We start from the raw sequence: 24,928 nt of genomic DNA on the forward strand, positions 1-24,928 counted from the left end.
ATGTTAGCACTGTATTACATACAGTATTAGAATTTGGAAAAGATTTTAAGATTTCAGAATAGACTAATGAAGAAAAGCTAATTTGTATTGTGCAGCAAACTGTTGGGTTTTTTTCCTAACCTCTGAAACATCAGCATATCTGCACTTTTAGAAATAAAATATTTACACAACAGTCAATGCTTCCCAAAGCACAGTACAAATATAACAACTAACCAGTGTGTTGCTTATGTAACCACTTGTATTTCTCATGTGCAGCAACTAAGGTAAAGATGATTTCAGTTGCCCGAGTTTAATCATTCCATTATTGAGAAGTCCTCTTGTAAAGTTAGTAATGACTTTGCAGTGACAAATTTTTCAAATCCTTTTCGGCCTTACCAGAGCTCCTGCCAGCAACTCTGAGTCTATGTTTTTCATTTAGGTCAGTGATATAGAAAGCCTGCATTTTAAGTCAGAACAATGTTCAAAAGCTTCTTTAGGATGTCTGTGTACTTTTTCTGATTACCACAATTCTCTGCTGGGGGAGCAGAGTGGATCTAGAACTACTTGCTTAAAACAGCCGGTGCTAACTTAGATCTGCAGACACTGCTTTCCTTTCAGTTTATTTCAACTGGGACTATGTTCCATCTGCTTCTTCCTCAAGAGTCACCTCGTCACTTGTTTTAATATCTTCATAAATTGAACCATATCTGGAATGATTTTTGGCAAGTTATTATCCACTAAGTTTCCATCAAACACAGGAAAACTGTAAAACAGGTATCTATTATTCCTGTATGAAGACAGACTGAGCAAGTTGGGCCTGGAGAAGACAAGGCTCCTGGGAGAGCCTTATAGCAGCTTTCCAGGATCTAAAGGGGGCTACAGAGAAAGTTGGAATTTTTTACAAGGGCCTTTAGGGATAAGACAAGGAGAAAAGGCTTTCAGCTGAAAGAGGATAGATTTAGATTAAAGAAGTTCTTCACTACAAGGGCGATGAGGCACAGGGACAGGCTGCCCAGAGTAGTAGCGCATGCCCCACCCCGGCTGTGTTCAAGGCCAGGTTGGACATGGCTTTGAGCAATCTGGTCTAGTGGAAGGTGTCCCTGCCCATGACAGCAGGCTGGAACTAGATGACTGATAAGGTCCCTTCCAACCAAAACCATTCTGCGATTCTATGATGGTTCTATGTCAGAGACCTACTAGTAAGGCTGAAAGTGAGACACTGCTGCTTAATCAGCAGCTACTTTCAATAAGCCACTCGCCCAAGCGGAAAGTATGATGATTGCACCATCACCGGTATAATGCACACGTATCTGAGGCTGCCTGACCAAGAACAGAATTAAAGAAAAAAGTTTTGTCTAGCCTATATATGAATATATGAACTCTTCGCACATCACTACCTGAAAAATAATTATGCACAGCTACTAACATGTCGTAGTTTAGAACTGTGCTAGTCCTGAAACATTTACTCTTTTTACATTTTGTGTTTTTCAACACTCAGGAGACCAGGTCTACAATTTAATTTGGCTCAGGCAGATTACACATGGTGTAATCATTAGTAGCAAAAACTCTTGAAGCACTGAACAAAAAAACACCCCATATAATCAATGTTTAATAACAGGAAAGGCAAGAATTTTGGAGCAGATTCTCCTGGAAGGCATGCTAAGGCACATGAAAAACAACAAGGTGCTTGGTGACAGCCAGCATGGCTGCACTAAGGGGAAATCCTGCATGACCAATTTGGTGGCCTTCTATGATGGGGCTACAGAAATGATGGACAGAGGTAGAGCAGTTGATGTCACCTACCGATGATCAGGGACAATCAGGGGACTGGAGCACCTCCTGTATGAAGACAGGCTGAGGAAGTTGGAGCTGTTCAGCCTGGAAAAGAGAAGGCTGCGTGGAGACCTCATAGCAGCCTTTCAGTATCTGAAGGGGGCCTATAGGGATGCTGGGGAGGGACTCTTCATTAGGGACTGTAGTGATAGGACAAGGGATAACAGGTTAAAACTTAAACAGGGGAAGTTTAGATTGGATATAAGGAGGAAATTCTTTCCTGTTAGGGTGGTGAGGCACTGGAATAGGTTGCCCAGGGAGGTTGTGAATGCTCCATCCCTGGCAGTGTTCAAGACCAGGTTGGACGAGGCCTTGGGTGATATGATTTAGCGTAAGGTGTCCCTGCCCATGGCAGGGGGGGTTGGAACTACATGATCTCAAGGTCCTTTCCAACCCTAACCATTCTATGATTCTATGAAATTCTCACTACATTGATAGATACATTTAATACACAAGTATGCCCTCTAAAGTGATTTCTACACCATGCTTTCTATAACAGCCAAGTACTTTAAGGAAAACATGGAGCACTTTACCATTACTAATTCAACCTATCAGTATTAGAAAACCTCAACATTTTTCAATTTAGAACAAATTAAAAAACAGGAAAAAGTGTATGTTTAAAACATTTCCCACATTTACAGCATTACTCTATGGGCATCTATCAGTTCATTTAATAGAAACATGCTTAAGGACAAAAAAATTATGCGGTAATAATTAATATTTCCCTTTGATTAGTCACATGATAATATCTAAAGAGATAAGAAAATAAAACAGTAGCAAATGCAGATTAAAAAAAAAAAAAAAAAAAAAGACCTCTGCCCTCTCATTATAATTTTCAAATTCTGGTAGTGTTGGCAAAATAGCATTACATTTCAAACTATAAATTGGTCTGGTCTGGCAAATATTCCCTCAATTAAAACTCTCCACCATCCCATGCCAGATGAAACATGGAAAACTGAGAGTTTCCTTCTGATTTAGTATACAACCTCTGTACCTGCTCTCTGTAGCATAACCAGCAAACAGAATGATTCCGTAAATCTGGGAAGCTCAGTACACCAGTACAACACACACTAGGAACAACAGTTTTACTAAAGGAGTTTAAACAGAAAGAAAATCAGTCTTTTAAACTTTTACTATAGTGACACCTTGTGGCTACGTCTGACAAATTGATATCTCAAAATTTTTCATTTTCTTGTAATTGCTTTAATGAAGTTCTTCAAATTTGTGTTCTAGGAAAAAGTAAAGTGATGAAGCCCCAAAACAAAAATTAAAGGATGAAAAAAGACAGACGGATAAAACAGAAAACAGCCTTGCTGTCCTGGGTTCAGCTATAGCAGCCATTTTTCCCTCTTAGTAGCTGGTGCAGTGCTGTGGTTTTGACTTTCAGCCTGGGAGCAGCACTGATAACACCAATATTTTTAGTTGCTGCTTAGAATGTTTAGTCTGCCCAAGGACTTACTGAGTCTCATGCTCTGCCAGGGAGGAGGTGAAAGCAGGGAGGAAGCAGAGACAGGACACCAGACCCAAACTAGCCAAAGAGGTATTCCATACCACAGCACATCATGCCCAGTATATAAACTGGGGGCAGTCACCCGGAAGGCCCAGATCACTCCTCGGTCTGGCCGGGTATCAGTCGGCAGGTGGTGAGCGGCTGTATTCTCTCCCCTTGTTATTTCCCTTATCATTATTATTACTGGTGGCAGCAGCAGTGGTTTATGTTATACCTTAGTTACTGGACTGCTCTTATCTCAACCCATGGGAGTTACATTCTTTCGATTCTCCTCCCCATCCCTCCAGGAGAAGGGAGAGGAAGATGGGGGGAGAGAGCAGCTGTGTGGTTCCAAGTTGCTGGTGGGGCTTAAACCATGACACTTGCCTATTCAAGTATCTTTAAAGGCATTAACATTCACTTAATGTACTTGCACTTTTTTATCCACCCAGAAAGTGCTGTGACTTAGAATCAAAATTCTGACTGCTGTATCAATGTGAAAATCTGTTTTTGTGGTGTTTTGTTTTGTTTTTTATTGAACTATTGTTGCCTCTGCATATTAAATCTGTTATCCATACTGGTTATGAAAAACGCCATATAAGCAGCTGTCTCACAGTTTTTACCAGTGATTTATCGAAACACATGACAATCCAAATTTTCAGGACTACAGACTAACTGCTACATAGGACAGAGTCACTTTCTTAATATAATCAAGAAGATTGTATTCATTTTGGCTTATTTAACTGGTACATATTGAAAATACTCATAAATAGGAAAGAAAAACATTCACTTCAAAAATGAGTAACAAACCGTACAAGGAAAACAAATACACAAGCATTCTCTTCTACATAGCCACACCATTAAAGAAGGAAGGTGGTGTAACTATGAACCTGACATTTGTTCCTAACTTTCACAGGGACATGCTTACATGACTATTTTCCGTCTCCCATCTTCTCTCTAAAGAAAGCCTTCATCTCTACATGAGAATTGCTATGTAAATGCAAACAATGAAACTAGGACCAAAAGAAACACTAAAAAACCCACACCAGACCATATTAAAATACAACTACGGCAATAAAAAGCCAAGGTATTATACCTAGCACTTTCTCTCATTAAAAGAAACCCAAGCAAAATCAAACACCGAACCACACACACACACACAACACCCCCACACCCCCGAAAAAAAAACTAAAAAAAAAAAACAAACCAAACCCAAAGCCCCCCAATCCATTAAAAACAAACAAACAAACAAAAAAACAAAAAAAAGAAAAAAGAACAAAACCCCCAACTCAAAATATTGCAACCCTGTCATCTGTTAGGCTTAAATTCGATGCCTAAACCATAATCTTCCTTGTACAAATTAGCTTGTATATTGAAATTGGGGATTACATTCTACAGATAACAAATTATCTCTGTGTGTGAGAAAGCATAAATAATCTTCTCATTTCCTATTTATCACAGAATTTCAGAGATTTTTGGTTGCTGCTCTTCTATTTTCCATCTACTTATCTAGAAAAAGGTCATGCCTGTGAAAAGTTACTCTGAACCCATGAGACATAAACTGGAGCATACCAGTAAGTAACAGGAAGAAGAGTATAAAGATGAATGTTTAAGTCATCTTTGCACACTACTTAATTGATTCTGCTTAATCAGTTTGGATAGCTTAGTACATGCTTTGCCAAGTACATATTATCTTTCAGGGGAAGCACAATAACGCCCCGAAGTCTAACACTATTGTGAATATTCAACAATGCTCCATTTATCAAAAAAACTTCAAAGTCATGATAAGACTATGACATATGATACAATAAATGACTTGTTAAAAAGATTGAATAGGTCTTAATTTATTGTGGTATAAATTACTTCTTTAACAAGTAACTGCCAGAAGATTGCATTTTTTCCATTCAGATAATGTGAAAGAGGCATTGACTGTAGATTCGAAAATGGATATATTTAAAAGTGAAAGGTTTTCAAAAAACAAATAAACCAACCTACATACATGCAAATATAATACACTCCTACCAATTTTTACATCCATGAAAATGGTTGAATGGTTTCTTAAAAATCAGGTGAACACATTAGTTCAGCCCTTTACAGCTCTCACCTTGCATAACTAATATTTGTGTGAAAAGTAACTAAAAAAAGCAACTAACCTTGCCTAATGTTACAGGGCTCACATTCCCTTTTTAATATACATATGAACAACTGCTCTACTGTGTCAGATACAAACAGGCTGTCCTTCAACAACACGTACAGAATCTGGTACATTCTACTTCCTTGCTTTGAAGAAAGGTGTCTAAATAAAAAAAGCTAATAGCCCAAGTCTCCAATTCCTTGTTGCTCCTCAAAATGTCACCCTATACAGGGATGCCATGAAGCCCTTTGAGCTTGTTCTGGGTTCAGCAGTAGCAGTCATTTTTCTCCTTCTTAGTAGCTGGTGCAGTGCTGTGGTTTTGACTTTCAGCCTCAGAACAGTGCTGATAACACCAATGTTCTTAGTTGGTTCTCACTAATGTTTACACTTACCAAAGACTTTCTGAGTCTCATGCACTGCCAGGGAGGAGGAGGAAGCAGAGACAGGACACCCGACCCAAACAAGCCAAAGAGGTATTCCATACCACAGCATGTCATGGCCATTATATAAACTGGGGGCAGTTACCTGGAACAGCCAGATCACTGCTCAGTCCGGCTGTGTATTGGTCGGCGGGTGGTGGAGCGGGGAGGGAGGAAGGGGGGGAGGAGTGAGCTGCGTGGCTGGGCTTAAACCATGACAGAGCTAAACCAAGTTTTTTAAAGAAATAAAAACCCCCAAACATCACCTGTCTCAAACCTACACCAGTAAGAAACTGCATTGAAAAAGATACTTAGTTAACCATCTTCTGCTGAAAATGCATGCAAACCATTAAAAAATTGCTGCTTGGTTCCCTAAGTGGTTGCTTGCAAAGAGATTATGATCTTCATTAGTAAGACAAAATGGGAATAAATGATAAATTGTTTTTTTACTACTGATGGCAAGTAATGGCATCAGTATGCCATTAAACTAATGGCAAGGAGACAGAGCAAAGTATGATGCTTGCAAAGCACTCCTCTCTACTGTTGCCCATGAACAGAAAATTTCTGGCACCAGGGCTTGCTGTACTGACTCAAGAGTACAACAGAAGCAGGGCTGAGTAATATGAAAACAACTAGCTTTGAACGTAAAGAACGTAGCGATTAACCTAGTGCTGGTAAATGTAAGTGATCTCCGAGTTATGTTATAGTCTTCCCTTACAAACAGGGCAGGCCTTTACATTTTCAAATTAAATAAATAGGGGTTTTTTTTTAAGTTATTTGCTGGTACTCTGATAATAACTTCTTTCTAAATGGCATATAAACCATTTAAACCTATCTGCCCTTAGATAAGCATACATAACTTATCTGTAAAAACTGAGTATTAAATATTAGAAGAATACATTCTGACATAATCTCATATTAGCTCATAACAGTACTCAAAATACTGGAAATCATTTCTTTTTTAGATGACAAAAACTGCTACGTATTTTAGGATTTCTGTTTTGAGTATGTCAGTATCTTACAGATAACTAGTTTAACTCACTTAAGTAAATAAAACTACTTTAAATACGTAATTGCAAACCCCCCAATTTAAAGACATAAAAAAAAAGTACTCCTTGTTTACTTCTTTCTAAACAGAATATTAATTTAAGACAGATAAATAAGTCTCAAATACTAATATGGATGTGTGCAAAGCCTCCCCGCACTCAGTGCCTCTCTTCTGGAGGTCACCTGGTTCATACCCGTAATCAAAGCAGAGCCAACCTTCAAGTTAGGTCTAACTATTTATATTTATATAAATAAATAAAAACAAAGTTCTTGAAATGATACTGCTCAAAAATTTGTCTGCAATTTTAGGTTTCTTATTACATATAAAATAGCCTTTTCTTCTTATTTGCAAGAAAATATTACATAAAGAGAAGCAGTAAATTATAGCCATTGTACTTTTACTTCTGACTAGCAAATGCACTCTTACTATAATGTAGGCTTCAATTCACTGATGTAAAGACAGATTACAGAACAGCCTTATCTAATCTACCCTGAATTATCATGTTGACTCACAACTGAGAACTCATATTGCCTTAAGGTGACTGCGCTATAGTAAGAACTCATAAATTTAAGCTGCTACATGACTTTCTCTTTAGCTCCTTCACCCACTCTTTCAAAGTAGGTGCATCTCCAGGGAATTCCCCACTACTCTGGCTATGATAACAAGGAACAGAATTTATAGAAAATAACAGACTTACTGGCGATCATTGAACATAACTGGAAAAATCAGACTATTTGATAAGGAAGCCTCTGCTGTAGCTACCTGGACAACTGTATACTTCAAATACCTGCTAAAATAAAATTGCAACGGGAAGGCTTCCAGGTGTGTTTGTACATGTGTGTAGGTAGAAAATAATATAGGTATGTATACAAAAATCACCACATGAAAGAAGCTCTCTCCTGTGCTCCCCCAATAGAGGGCAAGTCACCTACAGAGGACTAAGAAATCATTGGAGGGCTAGAACATACAAGATTTCCTTCTGCAACAAAAAATTAGTAAGGTACCACCTAAATCTCTGGATTAACGTACTCCCCTCCACTCTTCCTTCTAAGCACTTTCAGGCAAGGCTACAAAGAGCCCTCACCAATACAGAACAACAATGCTCCCAAAATGTAGCAGACTCACACACACAGATAAAGACAGCTGAAGGGTTTATGACAAACAGGTTGTCCTGGGTTCAGAAGTAGCAGTCATTTTCCTCCTTCTAAGTAGCTGGTGCAGTGCTGTGGTTTTGACTTTCAGCCTCAGAACAGCGCTGATAACACCGATGTTTTAGCTGCTGGTCAGAATGTTTAGTATGACCAAGGATTTTGTGAGTCTCATGCTCTGTCACAGAGCAGAGGAAGCCAGAAAGAAGCAGAGACAGGACATCAGACCCAAACTAGCCAAACAGGTATTCCATACCACAGCACGTCATGCCCAAGATGTAAAACTGGGGGCAGTTACCCAGAAGGGTTAGATCACTGCCGGGGTTGGGCTGGGTATTGGTCGGTGGGTGGTGAGCGGTTGTATTCTCTTCCCTTGTTATTTGCCTTACCATTATTATTATTAGTGGTAGCAGTAGTGGTTTTGTGTTATACCTTAGTTACTGGACTGTTCTTATCTCAACCTGTGGGATTTACATTCTTTTGACTCTCCCTCCCATCCCTCTGGGAGCGGCGGGAGGAAAGGGGGGGGAGTGAGCTAATGGCTGCATGGTACCAAGTTACTGGCTGAGGTTAAACCACAGCAGTTTTGGCGCCCAATGTGGGGCACAAAGGGTTGAGGTAACAACAGATCTGTCCTATTTGTGATAAGCATTTATTGTCTTGAATTAATAGTCACTCATCACAATGCTGATTTATTGGCTCTCAAAGTTGTTGCTCTTGATCTCACAGTTTCAACATGTTGTACCTTACTTACAGTCGGTACTTGCTGTGTTAGTGTTTATTGGCTGGGTGCCTTGGGCTAGAGGTTCTTGTCTCATTGCACTTTATGGTAATGACTTGTAATACAACAGAATCATTGATCATGAAACTGATATGGCTTGCGGTCCCAGTATGGTCACCACCTCTATACTTTGGGAGGTATATAATAGAAGTGTATAGCAGTTACACATGCTTTTCCCCCCCTCAGGTGGTCAGCCTGTGAGTGAGACATTCCCACACACCCTAGTGACAAGTACAGCAGCTACTCAAACTCTGACTACAACAGACAACGCAGCTACTCCAACTCCAAGCACAGCAGCTACAGCAGCCCCAGCGACAAGTACAGCAGCTACTCACTCTGACCGCAGCAAACAGCGCAGCTACACCAGCCTTAGCAACAAGTACAGCAGCTACTCCAACTCTGACCGCAGCAGACAACGCAGCTACTCCAACTCAAAGCACAGCAGCTACACCAACCCTAGCGACAAGTACAGAAGCTACTCAAACTCTGACTGCAGCAGACAGCGCAGCTATTCCAGCTTCAAGTACAGCAGCTACACCAACCCCAGTGACAAGTACAGCAGCATCATTTGAGAGTTCTGAAGGTTTTTAATGGCCTTTGGGGACCCTTGAGACCTGCCTGCTGACTGTGATGGGGATCACCATGTTGGCACACATACAGAGTGTGTTTTATCCACAACCATTTCGTCTGATCTCGAAACTTAAGTGGAGTCACGTTTGGGTCTTGTCTAGGATTAGACAACGATATAGGAGGACCAAGAGATTTTCCCCGAGGCCGGACAGTCATGAGTGGCAGGGTGTGTGGGACAGTATGGGCAAGCATCTAATCCACTGGGCCCCTCCAGTGCTTTGGAAGCGTTGAAGATGGAGTCCCCAGCGACAAGTTGCAGAAACTGCTTAAGGGAAGGGTGAATTATTTTGAGCCTGGTGGGCCCATGACACTTCAGGCCATCAGGGCAGAGATGCAACATATGGATGGACTCATTATCAAGGAGTGGACTCAGAAATGGACACTATTGCCCAGGCTATTCACGAGGGTGAACACTACACACAGCCTCTCCTGCTCTGAAAGACTGTTATAAGAGATGGAGCCAGACATCATGGACCAGATGGATTCAGCAGCTTTACAGGGATTGGTCCACGCACTAAGGAATGACCTCTCTCTCTCTCTCTCTCTATGTGGATGTATATATATGACATAAGAGTGATGGTATATTGAAAATGTGGGATCTGAGCATGACGTGAATGGTATGGAATAAGGGGTGGATACTGTTCTGGGTTCAGCAGTAGCAGTCATTTTTCTCCTTAATAGCTGGTGCAGTTTTGACTTTCAGACTCAGAACAGCGCTGATAATGCCAATAGTTTTAGTTGTTGCTAAGTAATGTTTACTCCGACCAAGGAGTTTGAGTCTCATGCCGTGCCAGGGAGGACAAGAAGCCAGGAGGAAGCAGAGACAGGACATCAGACCCAAACTAGCCAAACAGGTATTCCATTCCACAGCATGCCCAAGATGTAAAACTGGGGACAGTTACCCCGAAGGGTTAGATCACTGCCGGGGTCAGGCTGGGTATTGGTTGGTGGATGGTGAGCGACTGTACTCTCTTCCCTTGTTATTTGCCTTATCATTATTATTACTGGTGGCAGCAGTAGTGGTTTGTGTTATACCTTAGTTACTGGACTGTTCTTATCTCAACCTGTGGGAGTTACATTCTTTTGATTCTCCTCCCCATCCCTCCAGGAGTGGGGGGAGAAAGGGGAAGGAGTGAGCAAGCGGCTACGTGGTTCTGAGTTACTGGCTAAGCTGAAGTCACGACACAGATAAACTGGTGTTGAAGTAGAAAAAACACTTTTGGACAAGTCTGTGTAAGAGCCAAAGAACAGCTCCCCTTTTGGAAGAAGATTCAGGAAAGTCCCACCATAACACCCTAGACCTCTTCAAATCTTCTTGGTAACATGATGGAAGTAAAAAAAGCAGTGCTCACTAACAATTCATCCACTTTGCAGCAAGTTAAGGTCATACACACAAAAAATAACTCCAGAAAAACGTAAAACACACCCACAAACTCCATGAGGCATTTCGTCATTGCTAGATGATTTATCATAGGCAACAAAATTTGTCAGATATACTCAAAAAGTAGGGGCAGCGCCAACCATTTCAGAAAGAGTAAAATCAGAATCATAACACTTATGTGGAAAAGGTGAGAATGTATTTGTCTGTATCAGGAAAGATAAATTTCAAGTCAGTTACATTCAGTATGAGCTTACTAAAAGACAGGAAGGCGGAGACAGATTTATCTGAGGACAGACACACACATGACTCATCAGACTTTTCACACAGACTACAACTGCTTGCCAGCAAGCCCATGTTACAGAGCAGTAAAGATCAGAGACAAAGGCCATTCTTCAGAAAAAAGAAAGCACTTCCCCTCCTTGGGTATTTGAAGTGTTGCTGTGCCAAATAAAAAGTTTGTTTCTACAGAAGATAATTATCACAACACAGGGCATTTTTTTTTTCCTGTTAGGGTCTATGACCCAAAACCTAATGATAATAATATCTTGGAATCTACAGATTATGGCGCCTCTATCAACAAGTTTCATTAAGTTTCTGGGTAAGACAGGTTCAATGTGATTATAACCTTTTTCCAGAATTCCCAGCATCTACAGTAAAAAGACATCATCACCTTAATAATGATTGAACCCATCTAGCTGTTTGGTTTACACAAAGCCTTGCTCAAACCTCTTTAGCCCTAACTCTCCCCTTTCACAACTACCTAAAACACTTTTCTGATACAACAGCAGAAAACATATAAAATACATTAAAATACATTTCCAAGTTCTATAGCAAGCATGTAAACACATTTTAAACATTTTGAAAGCCAAGTAATTGTGTTTACTACTGACTGAAATAAATACATCAGCTGCAATAGGAAAAGTGAGCATGACTCAAAAGAAGGGGAAAAAAAAAAGGAAAGAAAGGAGAAAGAGATATATAATTAGACATGGAAGCATCAGATTTTTGAAACAGGATGCTTCCAATTTATCACCTATATTTATATTTAAAAAGCGTCCATCAAAATAGACATTTATTTTAAGATAGCTGATGAAAGTTGTATATCATACATTTTGAGATATACATAATACAGTAGCAAAATCCAGCAACTTATTTTTGCATCTATATTACTTAATGATAGCTATGCAACATTAGAGTGATGAACTAACCTGCAGACACGGGCAGGAAAATACAGGTTCTGCCAGGACCGACAGAGGTATTTAGAGTGATCGATAACCCGAATCCAGTCTAACTCATCCATGGACACCTCAATGTAGTAGGAATAAGACCTATGAATTTTCAAAAAGCACTGGTTAGAATGCAAGCAGCCACATTTTAGGTATTTTACACTTTCTTCTGCATTTCCAGCTGCGCTGAAAAGAAGGCTATCTGTTCCTATCCACAGACCTTCACCTAAGGTATCTAGAAGAAATCCCTGTTTTCAAAATAGCTTTGAAAATAAATTAACATGCAGTTTATGTTAAGGGATGTTTTCAGAATAACTTAAAACATCCTAACACTCACAATCTACAGTAGTTAGATGAGACTATGCAATGAAGACTTTCAAACTCAGTCATAAAAACAATCATTTGTATTCCTTCTGCATGGAATAAATCCAAAACACCAGTGATATAGTTATTATTGCTACTGCCATATCAATACAGAAAAATGAGAAAACATTTATCAGATCAAAACCACAAATTCAAATCCTTCACTTGAAAAAAGTTTAGTTTATGATCATTTGCTCATTGATGTTGTTCTTCTGACTCTTTCAGTTGTTTACGACACTTTGTTAAGCCTTAAAAAAACCCAAATTACCCTATTAAAAACTAAAACAAAAGCAAAAAAAATCACCAATAGAATCTATGTCTTCCTCTCACTTATCAATTATGTTTAGCGTATAGTTTGCTGTTAGGAGAAAACAAACTAAAATTTAAAAGCCACAGCTATTTTCATATTATACCTACAAAAGTGTTATTTAAAATGCAGTGGCAACTTCACTTGTGGATCAGCAAACAGTGGAATATGTGTTTCAGAGTATTTTCTTTCTCTCAGTGCATTAGTCTGCAAAGTTCATAGGCATTTCAACAGCACCATGTTTGCATTTATCCCCCTTTCACACTCATTTCTAAGAGTTACTCTTCCAGAGTTTTATACCTACATTTTTTGTTAAACATTAATGTCTTCGTTAATATTTCCAGGTTTTTGCTAACTTTCTAGGAGTAGATGTCTGAAGTGGTAATTTTTCAAAATTCTTAACATTGTTAATACCAAGTTGTGCACTTAGAAAGGCAATGCAGTCTTTAAGATGTCAACTGCATGATCAGCTTCCACATTCACACCAACCAGACGCGTAATATTTAAAACCCATATAAATACATCTTGTTTTAGCAGCATTATTATTACTAGCCTAGGCATATTTGACCAAGTTAGGCTCCAGCATTTTAGAATGAGTAGTTTAATGCAAAAGTTACTGTCTGTCCTCTGTGTGGTGAGAATTCAGGGATTCTCACACCACCATTGCTAGAGTGATGTAAATCTGTAACAAATATAAAGCATGCTATTTTTTTTGTTTCTGAAGGGACCACGCAAAGAAAAATTGTCTCAGAAATACAATTCCATTATCATACACAACACTATGCCTTTATTTTCCTTAAGGATATTTCTTAAGAAAAAGCATCTTTTTCACAGAGGTAAGTTGGGCACCTAGAGTCCTTAGCACTTTTGTATCTAAATTTCATCTGTTAATTAACACCTCTAAACTAGAGGTACAAACCACACCTATTAGTATGTACCTGGTTCTGTTAAGAATGTACATTCTGAAGAATCCAACAGACCAGAGCATCAGTTAAAATTAATTAGCAGTTTAAAAAGATGTTCAACAAGAAGCCACCATGTGTTTGTAGAGTTGCTAAAACATCTCTTTTGGAGATACTATTCACGTATCCCACGAGAAAGATGCAGGTAAATGGTAGGCAATTCTTGGACTAAAAGATTACATAGGTAGGAAAAGATCTCTTGGCAAAAGTGAGGGCAATTTTAGAGAAAGTTCCTTAAGGTTTTGGCCGGTGAAGTTCTGCATACCTCTAAGGGCTGAACGCAGAACCTCTCTGGTTCTCTAATATTTAATAGGAATTTACCTTGTTATGTCCATTGCTCTTTGCCCTCTCAGAACACATCTGTAAGAGGAGTCTGTCCCTGTATTCTCTATACTCATCCACTAAACTGGCAAAGACAGCAATAACTTCCCTTTCTAAGCTTTCTCCTCTTAAAACAGGAATTTCTCTCTGCATCCCATTGTACATTGTGTGCTCAAGCCCCCATCATCAGCGTCCTGCTGAACTCACTCCAATATGTCAGTATCTTATAGGGAGGAGCCCACAACTGGACAAAGTACTCCAAATGCTTCCTTTTCCATTGCTCTTCAGACAATTAAGCTACTGGGGGAAAACACTTGACATTTCAAATACTATACTTGATAAGAAGCAAAAGAAAGTCCCACAGTAAACTTCTGCACAAAAAAACAAAAAAATTCAACATGACACAGAAACTAGATTCTAAATCACTATACCCTCATTATTCTATGAGGACACGAAAAAGCTCTAAAGGTCCATCTTGTCTGATATTCTGCCCAAACTAACAGTTTGTTCTACAAATTTCCAAAGAATGGTGTAGGACACCAACCAACAGATAATTTTTTTAGTTATCTGTCCCAAGCAGAAGGGTTTTTCCTGAGTTTCAGCAGCTGCTGATTTATGCCTTGCAGATAAGGGGCATTTTACCAGACACAAGCTATCTCAAAATTGGTAAAGAATTCCATATTATTAATATCTAATACTTATTCAAATTTTATAAAATTGGTTGATCTTCTATAAGTTGTATAATACTGTATCACATAGGTCCTTGTATCTTTAAAGTTTTACTTTTCAATCCTCTTAAAAGGAATAGAAAAGCGTAAGTTTCACTTGAATTGATCAGGAGAACTTATTTGAAACAAATAGCTAAAAAATCATGCAGTTTGATTTGAATGATTAATAACTGTAATTTATATTTTAAAAATACTGAATTTACAAAAAAATCAATAAAACATTAGCACACTCTGTTCTAAAATAACACAGCTAAGAACACAAATACAACTGATTTGCAATTTTTAACTGTTAGTCTGGTAGTAATATAAAATGAATCTTTTATCAGAAAGGCAATAATGTGTTAAAAGGATAAGTAGCTTGTTTTATTGTATTTATTAGAAAATTCCTTATGAATACCTGCATGAGCTGTCAACCACATTGCAAAATTTTTGTCATGGCAAGTTATAAAATTAATATATTCAATTTGTCAAGTAAAATAAGCCTTGCAATTATCCTACTTAAGTAGTTGTTATACTATTCAAAAAGGCATAATTTGAGCCTTTATGCATTCCAGAATAATCTCAAGTAGATGAACATAAATTGGCTGAGGCATCCATGATAGTTCATGCTTCACCATGAAGTGGCTTCTAATAACTACTACTGTTAGTTGGTAATTCGTATTCTAAATAAATTTTACCATCTCTGAACTATTGTCATTATTTTTATAAGTGTGTTATTTCTTAGCAATTTTGATATATTGAAAAAGTCTGAACATTCCTTCAATGTTTGGAATGTAAATATGTAAAAAATCTGGTTTGGCTTAAGAACTAAAATAGTGTTCTTCAAACGAAAATAAAAGCCATTGAAAAGTAAGTGGCAAATAGAAAACAATTAAAACAATTTAAGTTATGTAAGCTTTCACTGCTAATATAAACTTATTTTGTGAAGACACAGAAAATTCAGTGAAATATTACGAGGTAGTTCAGTATCACAAAGTATGGTCTGCTGCGTAAGTAACCAAAATTACACTTAAAAACCAGGTTGTTTTAAAATAAAACTTGTCATTGTCATCTCCAATACTGTATCATGCTGTTTCTATAAAATATTTAATGAATATATCAATGTGAAATATCAACAGTACAAAATGCATTACCTTCCCTTTTTATGTCTAGTTGGCACCTACCGGCTATCTCTGTCCCACAGGAGTATTCGTATGTGGTTGATTATTGATGGCTGGCCTAGTTTAATTTCAATTCCAGAACGGCAGTCGTCATCAATTGGGTGTCGAGAGAAGCCATGATCCAAATCATAGTTCTGAGTATCCCCATCTAACAAAGCAGACTTCAGCTCCCCTTTTACAACTTGTGCTCCATACTTCATTGTTGCAATATTCTCCCCTGGTACTAAGAAGAAAAGGAAATAACTGCTTAATTTTTACACTCCTGTACTGCAAATAAGAACATCCACCATAGTGGGTCAGAACAAAGAATTGTTGCCAGTATCCTTTCTTGGCCACAAACACATGCTCAAGGGGAAAAAGAAATATATACAAAAAGAGAGGTATTCTAGAACTTGTCCTTCTTCCACTGCATTTGGTAATGATGGTCTTTCATGGTATAAAAGTAAGTAGTGACTAATTTACAAGTATGTTGTACCTATGTTCTCAGTCCTCCTCATGATTTTTTAGAATTCTATTGCACCTTCCTCATTCAATCATCACTTCCGTCCTGGTTTTAAAGTTTTGGTCTACTTAGCCCCTTATTTAATTTTTTTTTAATTTGAGGGAAAGTAAAAACTCTATTAAATATTCAAGATGTGGATGCATCACAAATTTGCAGAGTAGTACAGCTATACAAGCTATTTTAATAGCTACATGGGCTTCCAGTACTCTGCAAAGCTAAACGAACCTGTGCAAAATAGGAAACTTAGGACAACTTGGGCTTTGAACAAACATGCTCAAGCAAGTTTTTTTATGCCACCATTTCACAGTAATAAATATGTTACATCCTAGGAACAGATCTTCCATCAAGATACCTGGGGACAATGATCCCTAACTCCAACTACAAAACAATACATTGATGAACCACCCTGTTAAAAATATGCTTTTAACAGTCTTGTTTGAGAAGAGACCCTAGTAAACATGATCTGAAAGATGAAAAAGCTGCCCATGAACTCTTCATGCATGTTGGCAGCATAAGTGTGAATTTTAACAGGATGTTAACATCTGAAGAACTGAATTTGAAGCGGTACAATTTTAACTGTACTGTAGTACTACTACATAAAAACATCAAATACACAACTATAAAATTCAAGTGGTCATCAATGTCTCCACAAACAGAAAAAGTCACAAGAGCCTGAACCAATACTAAAACAACACAAAAGTTAAATTATCTAAAAATCTCGGATTCAGAGAAAGCTAGGAATTTTGAGATCAGAAGCATATTATTTATTGAGACAGAAATATGCAGAAAAAGAACACCGAAAACACCATTTAACTTTGTCAAATATTTCTACTGCACTGTCCAAACTTGCATGACCAAACTTTTTCCAATATCCTAATATTAAACTCATGCTTAAATATTAATGTCTGTAACTTCTAAGACAGAACAAAGGGGAGATGTGGTTCTGAGAAAGCAGTTATTTTCAGGGCTCATCATGCATGACTGAGGCTACAGTCCAAGCTCTCAAAGAACATTTAGCTTTATTCTTGGCTGTGAGGCAAACATTCTTTAAAAAACACACAACAAACAATAGACAACAAACTAACAGTATCTTTCTAAAGCTCGTTGTTAGATATTCTTGTTGAATTAACAGAAAGCACAGACGAAAGGCTTCTCACACTTTTTAGGCTTCCATTAGTACAGTTTTGGAAGACTTGTTTATACTATTTGAGCAAATATGAAGAAGAATATGTTGGCTGATGCTGAGGAACAGAAATGACAAGAATGGTACATAACAAGGTATTTCATTATGTAAGCCTTTTAAAACATGTAATAATAGACAAAACCTCAAAGCACAAATTAAACACATCCTCCAGAGAACTATAGCCACTAAATAAGAAAAAAACAACCAAATACACAAAAACCCTAACACTCACTTAACATGCCCCTGTAGTTGAGGTCCATGTCCCGACTCTCTGAACGAATCTTAATGGCATCTAGGATGGCATCGGGTGACAACAATCCAGAAGGTCTTACAACATTTAGTAGTTCTGTTAGGCTCATTAGTGGTAAACGTACTGCTTGCATGATTTCAGCATGGTTTTCCTTGGGGTTATGTTTACACCAATTCATCAAAGCTTGGAAAATGTCCTTCTCAGGAGCTGCAAATGAGTCCCTCAGTACGATACTTAAAAGAGCAGCCTGGAAAAGAAAAACAAAACAAAACAAAAAAAAACAAAGAGAAATAAAATTTATTTTAAAAAAGGAAATTAAAATAGGGAAAAAATTAATGGGTATGTTAACTTGTAGTTATTAAAAATAATCTCCAATGGAGTGACTACCTGAAACTGTAGCTTGTTTTAGTTACGTATGCAAGAATAACTGGATCTATCATGTAAATAATAGGTAATATTATAAAACCACATGGAGAAGTAAGTCAGAATTGAAATGTGGAAAACTATTCAAATCAGCGTAATTTCAGTTGCTATTTTAAATTTCCTTTGGAACATAAGAAGTGATTTGAAGATTTGATAGTATAGTTCAAAGCATTCCTTTAAAATTATAGTGGTATAACAACACTGATGGGAACAATGAAGTGTGGCTTGGAATCACCTTTTTAAACCACTTCTAACTACTTGGGATTCCCTCCCTTCCCCAACATTCCCCTCTTTTAGTACCAACTGAGAATCACCAGGTGAAAACTTCAGTGGTTCTTATTCATGCAGAAACCCCACTGACTGCAAAACGGGAACAAAAAGAATTGAACAGCTGCTTGATTTTCACTTAGCTAGCAGAATAATTAGGAGTTTGCCTAAAAAAAGGATAAATCTCATATATACCAAGACTGGCTATACCAAAGATGTCAAAGTATGTGCATCCTGATGACTAATGTTTGCGGATTTCTTTAGATAATATGCTCTCAGAACTCAGATTTAACAAGCTGCATGTGACAAGATTAGATTGCCTGCTCCCATCTTGGTAGAATACTCCATCAGATTTACTATATTTAGCTATAGTGACTGGTCAAAATTAAATACCTAAAAAATTCAGTGGATCACCAGGATTTTAAGTTAGAGCTTGGCTTGAACATTTCTAACTGTCACAGCTTCACTCATTTAAAATGAGACCTCTTAACTAACAAACATACTTGTACTTGGTGCCCCCATTAGTATTTTGTCATGAGTGGTACACATATCAGAGTACATTCCTGGGGAAAAAAGTGCAAACAAAAAGATGTACCTTAGAAAGTGACAAGAAGCCTTCGCTGGAGAGCACCTCTTGGGCATTTCTATCCATGAACATACAGCACATACAAGTTAATTTGGGAAGAGAATAAAGACTGGCAACATCAAATGTCATACAGACATTCTGAATATTAAGTATTGTGCAAAGATACTCAGACGTTGAATCCTCCAGTTCTGGGAACCCGTATTTATGTGCTAGGCTGAGGAAGTCAAGGAGAACCTCCTCTTTCTCATCTCGTAGTGTAGCACGACCAGTGTAAATATATTTCAACAGCATGGTAAATGCTTCTGCGGTGGTGTCCTGAAGAGGAATTTCAGCTTCAGGCTGAGATTCTCTCATTCCACCATACAGTAACGCTCTACAAGGAAGATAAAATTTGAGAAATTTATAACCTGATATAAGCCAGGCAAAGAGTAGAAAGGAATAAATTACTATTTAGAGCAAAAGCAATACAAAGAGGATATGGTTTAAAAACTTACAAAATAAAACCCCTTATATTTGGCATCTGAAGTACAGCTCTGCTCTGAAAGCAGCTGCAGAATAATATTCTAATGCATCATGCTTTCATCCTACACAACTGCTATGTCTGCACTATGAACAACAGCCTGCAAAGCAGAAATCAAGATATGATTCTCATGCCTTTCTTTTTTTAAAAAATATGGTGCTATCAGCAAGAGAGAAAACAAAAAAAAAGAATTTTTTCACAAAGCAAATGAAACAATTTGTTGGTCACTATAACAGCAGTGGCAGATTTGCTAATCTCAGGATTCTTGATCATCTGTTCCTTAACTCTAAACCCAGCACACGGCAACTCTGATGAAATCCTGAATCTTGAGAAAAATCAAAGCACTCAAAATGATTTTTTAAAATATGATGGACAGGTTGAACACAATTTGCATTCACAATTTAATTATTAGCTTATCCCTCTGACAAAAATAACTGGAAGAATACAATCACAAAGATCTATTAATTAAATTTAGAATGGAAAATGCCCATCTGTTAAAAAGGTAGATTAGTATTATTCCTATTTTTAAAATATATATTCTAACCTGTATTGGCCAGACATCTTTTAATATTTAATTCCAACACATCAAAATTAAACTTTCTAATTGAGCATATTCCATAGAAGCACACTATCCATACTCCGCAAAAAAATCAAAACAACTTTAGAGCACAACGTTTCTGTTCTGAAGTTCTTTTTCTCTTGAACCTGTGAAAATACCTTCAAAATCCAATTTAATGAAGGTCAAAAGAATAACATTGTGACATGGTATTTATCTTTTTATATTTGGACACAATGATTTGATGTGCTGGGAAACATTCACACAGAAAAGGTCACACTCAATGGACAGACAATTACACTCTGAAAAGTTCATAGAGAAACAATGCTTATCTTATCTGCATAAAAATTTCCTGTGAGCATGACACAAAGCTATACTTCACCTGAAATAATGGCACCTAGCAGCCAGGATCACTCTGTGTGCCGGAAAACGTTTCTTTTCTACAATAAAGGTAACGTCACTGTATTCTTCCCCATTCATTAGAGCACCAATATGCTCTGACAGAATGTGAACATGGTCAATCTCACCCACAGCTGTGTAAGGACGAAGGGGATGGCTGTTACTCATCTTGGAGGGATGGTGATATTGGTAGCCTACAGGGAAAAAGAAAATAACCAGCATTTTAAAGGGTGCAAATATTAAAAAATTGCTATGATCGAGCTGTGATTACGAAAAAAGTGACTGTGCAAGTTACCATACATAACAAGAAAAATTAATCCAAGAGACTTTCTATGAAGGTTCATTTACAATAGGACTCAATGCCACTTTTCAAAACAGGCACATACTTAGTGCTGAAGAATCATGGTGTACCATGAGAAGCAGGAAAATGAGGAGGTCATACCCTGCATGTGGTTAATACATTAATCTTTCAAATTATAATCTTTCATGACATGAACACATATTTAAGCTACACTTAAAAAGTATTATAAGAAAACATGCATCTGTTTCTAGTCATTTCTACTCCACCAAAGAAAAGAAAATGCACATGGGGTGAAAGTATTATTTCCACTTGTGTAGGACCTGGAAACAACCCAAAATCAAAATACTGTAGAAACACGGTCCCAAAGAACTTTAAACTACACTAGAAAAAGTGACAGAAATAGAATATAAGATTCGAGAAAAATACAGCTTACTAAATTGGCAATACAAATCCCAGCACAACTGGAAACAAAAATGCAGCTTTCCTCAGGCTCTCTCCCATCCTTGATTTAGAAGCTGTGTGCCCATGTAGCCATTACAGTGTGGAACCAGCAATACTGGAACACAGAACACTGTAAAGGCATTCTTCTATCCTGACACATGTGCTAATGACAGCACATTAATTTTTATGGGTTTTTGTAATAACAGACTGTTTCTTCTATTTGCACTGGTTAATTTACAATTAGCTAAGACAACTGTGCAATGAACACATTTATGCGACATACATCCTAATATCTACTTTATAACAAGCAAGATTAACTTAACTCACATCAATACTATCAATAATATTTATCACAGCATAATTATGTGAGCCTTTATAGACAATAGTAAAATTCAAATGCCCTCAAAATACAAAACCTTTTATCATCCCAAAGGAGCAAACAAAAGGATGTATTTGCTACTCAGCTGCAAATCTCAACCCCCCATACTCCTTCCAGACTTCGGTACCTTACAAGTCTGTAATTACTGTTGCTGATCTTCATTCACAATAGTGAGGCAACCCAACCATGTGCAAGTTACATGCACATTATCAAGCAACCCTGTATTCTCTTCTGCTAGTTCTGATTTTTATTAATTAGGGAAGATTATTTATGATACCTCATACCTGTAAAAGTACAGGCACATTTTGTTTAATTCAATTTTTTCTACATTCTACTTGTTTGTTTCCTTCATCCACTCTCACCTTTAAAAGGTAGGAACAGTTACTGCCTACATAAAACAGACAGACTCTAACAATGCTAAAGATAAGGGAATGACATCAGCTGCACACTTTGTTTCCAGTACCTGTGGATGTTGTCATATGCCAATAGGGTGAAAAGTTCAAGGGAAAATAGTTTTCATTTCAGGTAAATAAATAAACAAAAATCAAAAGAACACTTCCTTCTCCCTCTCTACGCAAGAATCCGTGTACAGGAGAGTGCAAAGCCTGAACTGGTGACATGTGCTAGTAAGTCAATGACATCAGTCCTTTTTGACTGACACAGACACCATCAAGACCTTGAATGACAGAAAACAATGAAAGTAGAAGTTTAGAAACCCCTGTATTTAAGATGCAAGACAATTTTTTTCAATATCTAATGCTCTTCAAATTGCTGGTACAATATACTACTCTAAATTGTCAGATTCAAACACAAACGTTGAACACTGGGAATACAGGATGGCTAAAAGCCTCTGGCTGAGGAGCCTTTCATAGGCTTGAATGACATGAAGTGTTGGAAACCAGCGACTTCATGAAACCATGTACGTACCTTACACGCTTTCTGTGGGCAACACTAGCACTGTAATACTACTACACTGTAATACCGCGGGCAACTACTGAAGAAGCATTCAAACCCATTTACTTGTTCAGTACTATACATTTTCAATGCAAGTTTTGTCTGTATTGTGGATTTTCTATCAGCAAAGGACATCACCTTTCAGAGAAAACAGGTGTTTATTCTTCCTGGCAAAGAACATTAAACCACGTTCAGAATAAAAGACCAGACCATTTACGAGCCTCTTGCCAGCGCCATAACCTATTTCCAGGAGATGTTCAGCTCTAATTAACTGCTTCAGGAGTCACCTGCTGCAGCTTTGCTCATGACACAGAAATAAATAAAATAGTCTTTTCAGTGAGTCTGAGGCACCATTAAAGCTGCAACAAACTCAAAAGGCATCTGTTAAATCAGAAGGCCTACAGATCACTTCTAAGACCACACTGGAAGACATGCTTCTTGGTGGCCATCTTCAACACTGAGCATGTGAAAAACAAGGCATGGTATTTACTACATAAGGTAATATGCAATATTACACACAATGTGTCATCGCTTCAAAAACAACCACACATCCCCCCCGCCCCAGTTTTTAGACTGCTGTATTTATTTTTAGTAAGTAATCTGTAACATGCTACAGTGTATAAGAACATGATCTAGAAAATGCAGCAACAACAGCAAAACCTCAATGACATCTTTACTAAGCAAGTCTCAAACCAGACCTGCAATAAAGGCCAGCACTCAGTCACTCCCTCCTTCCCCAATTCTGGGCTATCACTAAAGACTCCTCTGAAAAGCAGTGCTGCTTCAATGAAACACGGAAGAGTTGTTTTTATACCAGGTGCAGAAAAAAGAATTTAAGAAATTGTTCATGAATAATTTGTTGGGGTTCTTTTCTCATATAAACTGAGTGAAAAATGTTTACATAACTGATAAGCCAATTGAAACTTTAGAAATAAATGCAAGTAAGCAAACGACTGCTAGAATTAAAAATTGTATGATTTCATACTCTTGAAAGACTTAATTACCTCATCATCTAGCTTGTACTTTGCAAGATAATACAGATTCCCTTACATGGCTATTTTAACTAGAAACAGGAGTTTGTCCTCAGTTGATTGGAGGGGATTTGAATAGTATTTAATTTATTTTGCAATTCATTCCTTCATATAACATTTTGCATCAAATAAATTTCAGCAAAATATTACTTTAATTATAATTTCTATTACCATATATTTGAACATGGTAAGTTTGACAGTAAAGCTACTGTACAAACTTACCATTGTTTCAAATATTATGGGGGGGGGGGGGTGATTTGGGGGGTTTTGTAATGGACATACACATCTTTTTATACAAAAACATTTAGTGCTCCTAAGTTCTGGTGCAATAAGGTGACATATTACAAAATAGAAATTTTTAGTAAACATCTCAACATACACAGAGTATAACCCAAGTAAATACTTTGATTTTGTCGGAACCCTCACTACAGAAGCTCTTTTGTACTTCTAAATAACAATAGCAAAGTCGACTATGAGTGAAAACTGTTACAGAAGGGGGGGGGGGGGGGGGAGTATGTTCTGACACTTATTATCCAATAAAAAAAATAACATTATCAATGTAGTACAAATTTACAGACATAGAATATGAAAGATCGAGTAAATTAAATTCACAGAACTTTTCAGTCTCATCTCCAACCCTTCTGTTGTGAAAGGGTTAAAAGAAAAGCAGATGTTAACTTTTGTTAATGATAAATAACCACACCATTCAAATACAGCATTCTAAACAATAATTAATACCAAAAATGTTTCGACTTAAAGCATATGGAAAGTTAAAAGTTACGCACTGCTCATCTTCAAACACATTCCCATTACTTAAGTGCTGTAGTGCTAATGTTTCACGTTCTGCTCAGAGATACATCCCTCTGACAGCAAAGAAGGAATAAGTTTGGCTAGGTACAAAGAACAATATATTAACTGCAGCTTGTTTATTAACACATCCATAAAATAGGTATTAAGGCAGTCAGTACAACCCAGTTAAACTACTAAACTCTCAAGTCAGAATCTCAAGGAAATGCACTGGTCCACTCACCAGTAAAGCTGTCTGAAGATCTACAGTGGACATAGCCTGTAGGCAGATGGCCAGCTTCCTGAAAATTAGGGTTCTTTGCCATGCTGAACAGACAGATTGAACAGCAAGCTCATAGAAACACGATTCAGTGACATCCAGCTACACAGCAACAACTGTATCATTTCCTGAAACAATGCATGAAATAATTACCATGAGAA

General features: G+C 37.6%; 1 protein-coding gene across 4 annotated transcripts in view; it reads right to left on the reverse strand.

The window, feature by feature from the left end:
* The window catches only part of BTBD9 (BTB domain containing 9), a 193,906-nt gene extending 168,978 nt beyond the window's left edge, over window positions 1–24,928 (reverse strand). For 3 of the 4 annotated variants that reach the window (XM_062629664.1, XM_062629663.1, XM_062629662.1), the window contains exons 1-6: window positions 24,732–24,928; window positions 20,579–20,789; window positions 19,130–19,493; window positions 17,827–18,091; window positions 15,913–16,132; window positions 12,051–12,170 (exon numbers count right to left, since the gene is read on the reverse strand). In XM_062629664.1, coding sequence (XP_062485648.1) covers window positions 12,051–12,170; window positions 15,913–16,132; window positions 17,827–18,091; window positions 19,130–19,493; window positions 20,579–20,789; window positions 24,732–24,813 — 1,262 coding nt within the window. In that variant the 5' untranslated portion in view covers window positions 24,814–24,928. Of the gene's footprint in view, window positions 1–12,050; window positions 12,171–15,912; window positions 16,133–17,826; window positions 18,092–19,129; window positions 19,494–20,184; window positions 20,536–20,578; window positions 20,790–24,731 lie in introns of those variants that run through there. The other variant, XM_062629665.1, reaches the window with a different exon arrangement.

Source organism: Pezoporus occidentalis, unplaced genomic scaffold, assembly GCF_034315485.1.
Source record: "Pezoporus occidentalis ecotype Australia unplaced genomic scaffold, CSIRO_AGI_Poc_V1 ctg34, whole genome shotgun sequence".
In the NCBI taxonomy this organism is placed as follows: domain Eukaryota; kingdom Metazoa; phylum Chordata; class Aves; order Psittaciformes; family Psittacidae; genus Pezoporus; species Pezoporus occidentalis.